This window comes from Brachyistius frenatus, unplaced genomic scaffold, assembly GCF_029030835.1.
Source record: "Brachyistius frenatus isolate BFR_SWC_R1_liver_20210118 unplaced genomic scaffold, ASM2903083v1 Contig_5, whole genome shotgun sequence".
NCBI lineage: Eukaryota > Metazoa > Chordata > Actinopteri > Embiotocidae > Brachyistius > Brachyistius frenatus.
Window position 1 is genome coordinate 4,708,326 of NW_027210604.1, and position 11,371 is coordinate 4,719,696.

Here is an 11,371-nt window from a genome sequence, read left to right on the forward strand (position 1 = left end):
TAATTTCCGTCTTTGAAAGATGATGCAGGAGGTACACGCAGCCTGGTGGTGAGGAAGCGGATTAATGCAGATGACATAATTCTAAATCCTTCAATACCATCCAGAAATATATCAATTCACTCTCAATACTACAATGTTAATCTTGACGCAGACTGATGTCATTCGGTCCACGTTAAATTTAGACATAAATCATCTTCCACATACAAAGCGAGTCCTCTTATACGTGCGGTCTATTTCAAGCAAAGGAGGCCGTCTTGTTGGCTGCTTGTTTGGGGGTTGTGATGCTGTTGTTGGTAATCTGCTGCATCTGTGTACTTACAAACACATTTGCTCGTCATGTGCCACGCTTCCGCCTCCATATGCATCATCACTGGAGACAGACAAAGAGAGTGAAAGGGTTACCAGATGGTGGGTACAGGAATGTCAGTGTTGTGGTCAGTGGTGGTTGAACTATAAACCACTAAGTATGTGGATCAAGGGGACAGTAAAACAGCTGCTCACGGTTCCCCCATGGCCGGCTGACTGTTAAGAGCTTGCAAATAAAAAAGCCAACATCACACAACACTGTTAGTTAGAAAATCATCGTATGTGCAACTCATGATAGTTTTGTCAGGGTATTTTCTTTTTGCCATCTTTTGATTGACGTAAACGAAACAGCCTCGATTTCACATTTACACATATCACACGTCCATGACGACCCACGTACACCCACAGCACAGCCCCACAGACACGTACCACATAAGTAGTCTCACTGTACTTCTTGTAATCACTTCACTTAATCGTGTTGTTTTGTAAATACTATATTCTGTTTCATCCTGATGTCTGCGAGTTTTGTTCTACCTATGATTTTTTTTTTCAACTCATCTTTCCTTGTTTGTCATGCCGCACTGCAGTAAGTAAATACATGTATACATTAATGAAATCATTATTAATTGCAGCTAAATTCATTTCTATGTAGAATTAATCCATGGGATATATATTTTTTTTTAAATCCTCCAGGAAATACATCTGTTCCTACTTTGAAAGATGTACCTCCTACACTGAAACAAGTAGGAGCACATGTGTTCCCAAGTTAAAAAATGAATGAGCACATGGTTATTTGAATTTGACCAATTCAACAAAATGAAATATTGCTATGACTACACAACACTGTAAAGGAGAAGACACAATATTAGACAGTCAAAATAAGACAAAAAAAGAAGAGGAAATTATTCTGAGACAATATACGGTACAGTAATATATGGTGAGAGCTTTTTAAGATGTAGTAGGAAATCAAATGATGCAAATGATACCATTGCGAAAACCTAAATTTCCTTGTTTTCTCTTATTTCAATACCAGGCATCACCACTGTGCTGACCATGACAACACTGAGTACTATCGCCAGGAAATCTCTTCCGAAAGTTTCCTATGTGACCGCCATGGACCTGTTTGTGTCCGTGTGCTTCATCTTCGTCTTCGCCGCACTTATAGAGTATGGAACGCTGCACTACTTCGTCAGCAACAGGAGGCCAAGTGCCAAAAAGGACAGGAAGAAGAAAAACCCGGTGAGTGTCTTTCCAAAACATTACTTTTTTTTCAGCTGTTAGTTGAGGTTTCGAGTTTTGCCGAGGGAAGTTTCCACAATTCAATAATCTAGCTACAAAGCATTCTTGTGAAAAGAACTGTACTACACATCAGAACGAGTAATATCCCATCAGTGTTGACGGTAACCATCATTCAGGTGAAAGGTAAAGTTGTCCATAGACACTATCCCCCCCTGTCCTACAGGGATTCGCTGTAGAAAAAAAAAGCTACACGCTGTTTAGCATCCCGAAGGGAACATCATCCCGGGGCCATCACCTCAAATTACCCAATGAGTGAGGCTCAAACCTTTTCATAATCCACTACACATCTGTAACAGTTGTAATTTAGACCCAGGACAAATGACAGCAGAGTTGGCCTCACATTAGCCTTAAATCCCTCAAGAGATCAGGGCAACTCTGTTTAAGGGCCGTGAGCTCTCAACAAATATCGGAGCACTTATGGAGTTCAGTACATTTACCCTGCACAGCAAGACCAGCATGCTAATCAGATAGCGTTAGCTTGTGATTGCAAAAATCAAGGTTTTACATGAACGTTAGGTCAAATCTACCTCTTAGTGGAAACCGTTAATGTTGTTTTGCATAGATTTTTGGATAACTACTTTTTCAAAGGGGTTGTGGGTAACTGAAATCCATCTTTGAAGTCTTTGTATTTTTTTTGAGCGTGACATTAAATCTTAAACTTCTAAGTACTCTGCGCTCGGGTGAAGAGGAGTATTGAACTAGAACTTGTGGGGGGTGGGGGGGAAGTGGGGCGATCCAGTTTTAGCCTCTGTTACTAAGGTTTTGCACATGGTCTGACTGTCTCGCGGACGAATGAATGAATAATGAAGTGGAAGGTGTGATGCCAGTTTGCCATCTCGAAGGAGCTTTTCTAGGTTCTTTGCATGACTTGCCAAGATGTGGGGAGGAGGAAGTGTTGAAGGAAAGGAGGTCTTTGAGTGAAAATGTTTCAATGTTCATGAATAGTTAAGAAAAAGGAAATATAAATATAGAATTGTAATAATGTATGTCACTGCTTTTAAGCTCTTGTGATTCCATGTGATGTAAAAAAAAAAAAAAAAAATGTAGAGGGATTTCTGTTGAGTTTATCCGTTTATTTGCTCTGAATGATCACAATAGCAACTATGCATAGTGGAACTGACAAAAAAAAAATGCTTAATGAAATGCTGTGTGAGAGAAACACTTTTGTGCAAATGTAATAATGTCACACTCCCAAGGAGTATTCTGAATTATGGATCGTGTATACTTAATCTCTCGAGTTTTGCAGTAATATTTTTCCAATGGCGATGCTGGCGTAAGAAGCATGTGAGATACATATATCCCACCATGCATTCCCCCCCCATGTATGTTCATAACATGTGTCTCTCTGCAGTATATTTCCTCTCTTTCCATTTTCAGTTAGACAGTGTAATACTTGTAAGTTTCACACATTATTGTTGTTTTGTTTTTCTGTTGATTTTTTTTTGTTGTTTTTATATATATTCTCTGTTTACACGTCTTCTTTGTTTTTGTTTTTTGGTCCTGTTTTGTTGCTCTCTTTCAATTCCACATATTCTTTTTCTCCTGTCTGGACAAAAGCTCCTCCGGCTCTTTTCCTCAAAGGTATATTGCCTGTGTCTGACTGCATGTGTCTACTGCATTTTGGCTCTTTGAGCCCCCCCCCCAGCACCTCACTGCTTTTTCTGTCTGTTCTACAGCAGATATGCCTCTCTCTATTCCCTCTTTATGTACCTGCATTATTACTGTACTTCTCCTCAGTTACTAAATAGGTATCAGAGATTACATTAAAAAAAAAAAAAAAAAAAAAAAAAAAAGGGGCGCTCTGCAGTGCACAGTGCGGAGGCAGCCAGCCAGACATACTTATGCAGTTTTAAAAATTCAAATAAGCATCCCACACATCGCGTGTCCAGAGGAATGTAATAGTCCGAGCCCAGTGTGGACTCATTCTGGCTCCCTCTGTCCTGTTTCACTCTTTGTTGTCGTTACCACAGTGAACTACCAGCCGCTACAATAGCTTCCTCTTCTTTCCCTCCTCCTGCCAGTAAATCTATACCTGTGTGTTTGTTGGGCTTCTCAACCTGACGCTTCCTACAGAGTCAGCAGAGCCTTAACAGACTGAAACAGACAACCTGTGCCCTGTGATAAGTCTGATTGGAATTGGGGGTCCAGTCACAGGATTAACAGAGTAATCTACAGACAAAAAGCATCTGAAGATCTAAATTTAGCCTAGCACAGTTTGCTTTTTCCATATACTACTGTATTTCATGTCACCAATATATTACTAGGAGATAGGTTATATTCATGGTTTGATATGAGTCTAAATTTACTGTTGGAAATTCCACCAAGATCAAATATTCGGCTTACGCCAGATAACCACGGGAGTGTTTCCTCATTTTGTCTTCTCTGAGCGGTTGTCTACTTTCAGCCAGTTAAAGCTGCCAATGCCACTGTGTTGGTTCTTTGTTTTTATTTATTTATTTTTTGCTAACACAGCATACCTGAGCTTCACCAGGCCACGCGGCAGGATGCTGTTATTGCTCCTTCTGCTTGAGCTTCCACTGTGCTTCCTTCCGTGCAACCAATCCCCTTTGAGAACTGAGCCATAACCTGCTCTGCTAATCCCCTCATTAACTTAACATACGGTCCGGTAATAAGGACAAAAATGCTGAAACTAACCCGTATGTTGTTTTGTTGTGGTTATGTATCATTTTCAAAGGGACAGCAGGTTTTGTGCACTAGTGCTGGGCAAGAAGTTTCCGGGAATGAATATTATTTTGAACAGCAGTTTAAGCTTGTTTGAGGACGCATGCTTACAGCAGATAATGACATGTTTTAAGCTGAAACTGCAATGACCCCCGAAAAAATTTGCAGCGAGCATGCTTTTTACATTTGACACATTAAAAACGGGGCAAAAACATTCATGAGGCAGAAGAAAACAAGAAGCAAAAACTGTTTTGTGATGTTCGCTGAAAAGAAATTCAAAGTATCATATTCTCACAATCTAGTGTGATAATGAAGTATAAATACGTACATAATATTTGAAGCGCCAGTACAGTCACTGACAGATTATGGTTTCCTGTGACAAAAAAAACAACAACAATGTAAACAACAACTACTGGCACTTTCTTGGAGAAAAGCAGTGATATGAAATTCTTAGAAGTGAACTTGAGAGCACGCTCAACTCACTGTGTCTTTTATTTAAATGATGAGCTTGACACCCTAGTTTATCAGCAAGGTCAAGGAACCTTCCATTTCTGCCAAAGGGGGTAGGAAGCATTTAATCTGCCAAACAGCCAATTCCAATTTGTGCAAAGGTGGCATGGCATTTCAAGATAAAAGCTGATGAAAATGGTCTATTTGAATACTAATTGTCTCCCTTAAGAATGACAGGACCAGAGTCAATGATGTCGCTGGTCCTATTTTATGGAATCTTTACAAATGAAAGGCATGTGCCCTCCAGTGGTGAGCAGAGACTGAAAAAGGTTTCAAAGAGGTTTATTTTAACCCATTTCGTGACAGAAAGAGTGGGCTGGAAAGATATTCAGCTGTGAGCAGCACATCTGCCAACACATGCTCCTCTCTAAATTATATATGGATATATATGATGCGCCATAAGCCAGTTACAACATATCTCAAATGTATTTCAGAAAAATGGCTTACAACATCCATTTTGGTCCAAAAGTATTACATTTTGTTGAGTCACTGGCCGTTTCAAAACTATCCTTGGAACAAATGACCCAAAGTCGTGTTTTCTATCGAGTTTTCATAGCATTTCAATGCATGCATCATCAGTCGCATTATCAGAATAAAAAAAAAAAAAAAAAAAAAAAGAGGGTACATTGCCCAGCACTAGCTCCTAAAGAAAGCAATTTGGACTCCTGTACTAAAAATATTATGATTGCCTCGGCCGCCAGCTATACCCCAGCCCAAAGATGTAATTTGCATCATGGGTTCCACAGGGATTGACCCTTTGTCACTATAAGCCTCACTAATTATAACCACAGGTGGTGGTTATGGGTCTATTTGTATTTCCTGACGTTAAAAGGGTCCATTGGCAAGTTAAAAGGTGCAAATTACATTTTGCTGACTAATGACTGAAAATGAAGTAGGTGACAGAAAATAGTAGCTCAAATTAGGTCCCCTGTTATGTCAGTGAAGTCTTGATTATGGCACTCTGAGGCTCTGTTGGCTAACTGTGTCATTTTGTCCTGTTAAAAGCAGACACCCACGGTGGACATCCGTCCACGCTCGGCCACAGCCATTCAGATGAACAACGCCACGCACATGCAGGAGCGAGACGAGGAGTACGGTTATGAGTGTCTGGACGGAAAGGACTGCACCAGCTTCTTCTGCTGTTTCGAAGACTGCCGCTCCGGAGCCTGGCGGCACGGCAGGTTGCACATACGCGTCGCCAAGATAGACTCATATGCACGCATCTTCTTCCCCACTGCGTTTGGTCTCTTCAACCTCGTCTACTGGGTCTCCTATCTCTATCTCTAGGCGCGGGTGTGTATCCAGCCTTATCATACAGTCCACTACATTCTACATATGCTCTGCGCCAGCAAGTGACATTTTGAAGGAGGGGACCCACTGAAATACCCAGAGATTTGATTTAGAGCATTTCTTATTTGCGTTGTTTTAAACCCTTTAAATTTGCGTTATTTTGTCCAAAACCTTTTGACAGACATTGCAAATGTTGTAGCATTACATTAAACTTGTGTGAAGAGGTTCATAGATGTGTTGTGAAAACATTGATTGTGTGAGAGATTAACAAAATTCTAAGTTTTGTTCTGTCGATCTTTTTTTTTTTTAGACACAATTAAAATATACAGTAATTCAGATCATTTCAAACATCCATAAGAAAAATCGACTTAACGTCAATTAGTTATCGAGCACATTTAAGAACAACAAATGCCTATTAAAGTGCTTTTCAGAAAGAATCCAAAACTATTTAATTGATGATTACAGTAAAATTCTGTAAAAAGACAAATAAGTGCATATAAATAGTTTGATAAAAGCATGGGACAGCATTGCAGAAAAAAAAAAAATTCAAACAAAGTGAGCAGTCATGTCTTCAAGATGACTTAAATCTAAATAAAAAAAAAAAATCAATTATATCAACTGTCTTTTTATTAATTTTATTTTAACATTTTCTTTTGCACCTATTAAAACACTAAATCTGAAGCACTTTAATGGCGCTATGCTAGACAGGTACATTGGAATTCATTTTGATAATATTAGCTTCCTTTCAGTTCTTTTAGGTGTGTTAGCACAATTAGACATTGCATTTTTCATGTGTGGTCAGAGTGCAAAGATGCTGTTTATGGACAATGCTCAGCTGTACAGACGCTGTATATATTTTACTATTACATAGTGGTTTACATTTATTGCATGCACCTTTCAGGCCAAAAATCGACATATTTTATGGTCTTCTACTGTTGGCTATGGAAACTAAAACAAAACAACAAAAAAAACAAGCACTGTTGGTTATCATTCAGGATTTAATTATAATTTCTTTTTTAGTAAAACTGGAAAATGCAATGATAAAAATGGGCGCGGTTTGTCCTTTTCAGTTGATGAATTATTATTATTATTTTTATTATTTTTTTTTTTTGGGGGGGGGAGGATCATCTCTGTATTTCAGGCCAGACAACTGGTTTAATCGTTTTACTTGCAACCATTAGCTTACAGCATAGACAGCACTGACCCTTCATCCACTCCTCCATTTGCTGTGAAAAGTGAACATTTACATAATGAAACACTGCTATTGTATTTTGGTTATGCAAGCTATTACAAGACAAAATGTACAAAAACAAGTTAGGCATAAAAACTAACGATTTTTGTCCTTTACATTATCAAAGTGATAACTGCAGCTGCATGACCAGAGGTGGAGTTTCACCTTCAAATAGAGGGATTGAAAACCAATCTACATTTCAGTGCGACTGTCAGCGCGGATAGCTGCGGGGTATTTTGAAATCCCTGCAGTTGAACAGAGTTCATTCTACGTGTCTTTCTTCTGAGATGACAAACAAAAGAAAAAAGAAGAAAAAATAATGAATTGATGATACATAAGCGTTTCATTCAAGTAAAAAAAAAAAAAAAAAAAAAAAAAAAAAGCATCTGCTTGTGTCAAGAACAGATGCGTACGCCTTATTATCAAGCATCCAACTTCCTGTCTCTTTCAGATGAATCGCATTGTTCATCATTACATAGTGGGGAAATTGATTCACAGGGCTGTGCAACAGTCCATTGGTATTTTATTTGTTTTTACTTTTGTCTCTTCAAATTTGCTTGAATGTGTGAGGAGAGCAGAGCAGAGCACACAGACAAAGGATCTGTGTTGTAAATGTTGAATATGAGAACATATAAGGCACTTGAATTAGAACCCCCTTACAGATCGGTTTTGGTAGACACCAGTATGCAACCATTGGCGACAATGATTTGTAAACTCATAAGGAATGGGTGTAAATCATATTGTTTATGTACATAAATTATTATAAATGGGAGAAAACACTTGTCAAGCCCTTGGCATTTGAAAAAAAGGGTCTATATTTTGTAATTTCAGCATTGTTACCGTATATCATCATACAGTATAATTATACTTATTGTATTATGCTGGACAGACCATATAAAATACTTGGGGGTAATGGGGTATTTATTTATTTATTCATTGATGGTATTTATTTATTTATTTTGCTGAAGACTGATGCATTTTATGCTCTAATAGCCCCTGAAAAGAAACACAGAATGCTGTCATTTATATCAAAGATACATTTTTGTTCAATGTGTCGATGGAGCTTGAGCTTATTTATCTTGTGTTTTCTATGTTGTGATCAATGTACACTACTTTCACAAAGGTCTGTCAAACTGTTATATTTGTTGAATTAGTGACTTGCAACATTGTGCAGCTTCTCAGTTGTAGACTTTATTTAAATAAATTGAAAAAAGAAAAACATAAAACAGTTCCTAAGCCACCAGAAGAAGAACATCTGCTTGTCTGGATGACTCGACTATTTTCCCACCAATACAAGGGTTTGCTTTGGTCTCGACATTTGCCATAAATAAAGCATCAGTGATGAACCAAACGTATACATTTACCAGATTATCTCATATTTCCTCGAGTTCTTTCCCCTTTGTATTAAATGGTGGTCCTGTTGTGTTCCAAAGCTGCCACTTAGTAGTCTCAACCTGTCTTCAGTGTACACATATGCTATTTCTCACATCTTTAGGGACGTTAGTGTGTCAGTAGCAACGTAGACTGGTCATCATCAGTGTTCAGTAGTTGAAAGAAGTGTAACTGAGTGATTACAGCTTATTAAGTGCCAAACTGACACACATGCAATAGAGAATATAAAACTATAATATCATTTGTGGAAGAAAATGCATTTGCTAGAAGTGAAGCTTAAAGGAACTAAAGGTATACCGATGTGGGTTTGCAGGTGCTCTGGAATTGTATTTTAGCTGTATTTGTTTTTTGGTTTATTTCTGTTTGTTTGTTAAAATGAACACCAAACTGATAAAAAAAAAAAAAACGTATTATATCAGGGTGAAGTGGAAGACATTTCCGACCATATCTCACCTTATTTTGAAACCCATCATACTGATGATGACTGCAGCATGTCTTGTGTTTTAACAGTGATGCAGAAAACAAACATGCGTTATGTTTTTTTTTTTTCATGATGGTAGAAGCTTGTTAATTATTTGTTTACTCTATTTTTGTGCACTCTACTGTAAATGCAGAGATAGAAAGGTGTATGGGAGGTACTGGAGTGTGTTTATACTCAGTAGCGTGCATGTCTAATATGTTTTCAGTCAAACAGGACTATTTTGAAGAATTCAGACTCATCTGGTCTTAATCCTTTGCCTGCATTGACAAGGACATTTATTATATTGTATTTATTTTTGACAATGTGATTTTACTTATTTTGGGACCCACAAATGAGACATATATGTGAACAGCACATGTAGATATTTTTTATCATTGCGTATTTTGTCAAACTGCAGAAAACAAAATAATAAGCACTGGAAATACAGAGCCCAGTTAAAGGTACCAACAACAAAATAAAATTCATCTGAATCTCATACATACAGTATGTTAGTTGTTTGACATCTACATATATTTGATTATTGTATAAATGGGGCGCTGATCAATTCTGTAAGGGTCTGCATAATATATTATACATGTCATTGAAAAAGTCCTTTTCATAAGGGAATTGCACATAGCTGTGGAATTTTACAATAAAATGGTTGCATTTGTCAGTGTGTTGAGGTTCATTTTTACTATTTATTATAAGCAGCATTAGTATTGCAGCATTCTATATTGTTATATTCATTACATATATGCATTATTATATGCACCATTTTGCACTTAAAAAAAGCAAAAGAAAACTGGAATGTGGAAGGGACTTGGGTGATATTATAATGCAGCCTGGGTCAAGCATGTCCATTTTAATAGCTCAGTTTGCCTCGCAGTAGTCTCATCTCCCGCACAATTAGACCTAAAACACGAGAGCCTGTGAAGGAAATCCTGCTGCTGCAACTCCAACTCCCAGTGTCACAGCTGTTTCTTTATTTAATGAAAACAACGTGGCAGAGAGTCTTAAAATTGGCATTTCCAGATTTCATGCCGTAAATTGATCATATCATCCTGTTGAAAGTGATACTGCTGCTATCAGAAGATGTGACTCTTTTAGAAATCCAAACAACGGAGGCTGTAATTGTAGAACGATGCCATTGTATAAGCACCATGATATAGTAATAAATTCAGTCATCACTGGTTATCTATATTCAGGTCATGCAGATTTATGGTAGACTAAACACTACGTGTAGATAAATTCTGATGTGATCAAAAGGTGGTAAATAATAGGTTGGTGAAGATACATCAGTTAATTTGATCCAGTATGTTAAAACAATATATACCTCATGTACATCCTGTTGTGTATACTAATACTGACAAGAGAAGATAAAGATAGCCAGAGAGAAAATCTATACCTGCACTAATTATATGGCCACTCGCAACCCTTGCTGTTTTTAAGCTTACTTTGGCAAAAAGTGGTTCTAATTTTATCTGTAAAGGTAGAAAACATCAACCTCATCTACTCAGTTTTATTGTCTTGTCAAATGTCAAGGGATCACTTTAACCGCAATTTACAAATTACAACTGGGATGTTGAGACATTTTAATAGCTATAGTTTCAATCACAATTATTCAACCCCCTTAACCTGCGAGGCATTCTAATGATGTGGATACAATTTTATGAAAAGTGAAAGAAAGTTTAATAATGCATAGGGACTTTTGTGATCATAATGCAAGTTTCTAAACATATTTAAAGTCATAAAGAAAGTCAAACTGTTCAATCTTCAAAGTCAACATTTAATATTATTATCATCTGAACTTTATAATGTTCGATTGATGTTTCTGACACATTTGTTGCCAAATGTTCTGCCGTTCCTGTGTCTAGTTTCTGTGCTGTCATTGCTTTCTTCAAATCCCAGCAAAGATTTTCAGTGGAATTCAAATCAGAGGATTGAAACAACCCCGCACAGACATTTCAAAACCCGCCAAGTGAACCACACTTTGGTTGACTTGGGTGCGCGTTTGTCTTGCTAGGAAGTCCAACAATTACTAAGTTTCAACTTAGAAACTAAAGTCCTCACGTTCGTCTTTCAAATGGCCTGGTTTTCGCCAGTCATTTGATATACGAGTCACATGACTCAAAATTGATCGGTTTAGTCTTAATGGTGTCCCACAACTCTACATTTGTCTTATATTAACTTTGATGTGCTTT

The 11,371-nt window shown here is 37.6% G+C and overlaps 1 protein-coding gene across 5 annotated transcripts in view; it reads left to right on the plus strand.

Annotated features, from left to right (window-relative positions):
• gabrg2 (gamma-aminobutyric acid type A receptor subunit gamma2) overlaps positions 1-9,841 on the plus strand; it is a 50,381-nt gene extending 40,540 nt beyond the window's left edge. For 2 of the 5 annotated variants that reach the window (XM_069717856.1, XM_069717881.1), the window contains exons 8-10: positions 1,340-1,545; positions 3,163-3,186; positions 5,803-9,841. In XM_069717856.1, the coding sequence (XP_069573957.1) occupies positions 1,340-1,545; positions 3,163-3,186; positions 5,803-6,084 (512 nt within the window). In that variant the 3' untranslated portion in view covers positions 6,085-9,841. The remainder of the gene's footprint in view (positions 1-1,339; positions 1,546-3,162; positions 3,187-5,802) is intronic. The other 3 variants (XM_069717863.1, XM_069717873.1, XM_069717891.1) reach the window with 3 other exon arrangements.
• Positions 9,842-11,371: the final 1,530 nt, after the last annotated feature.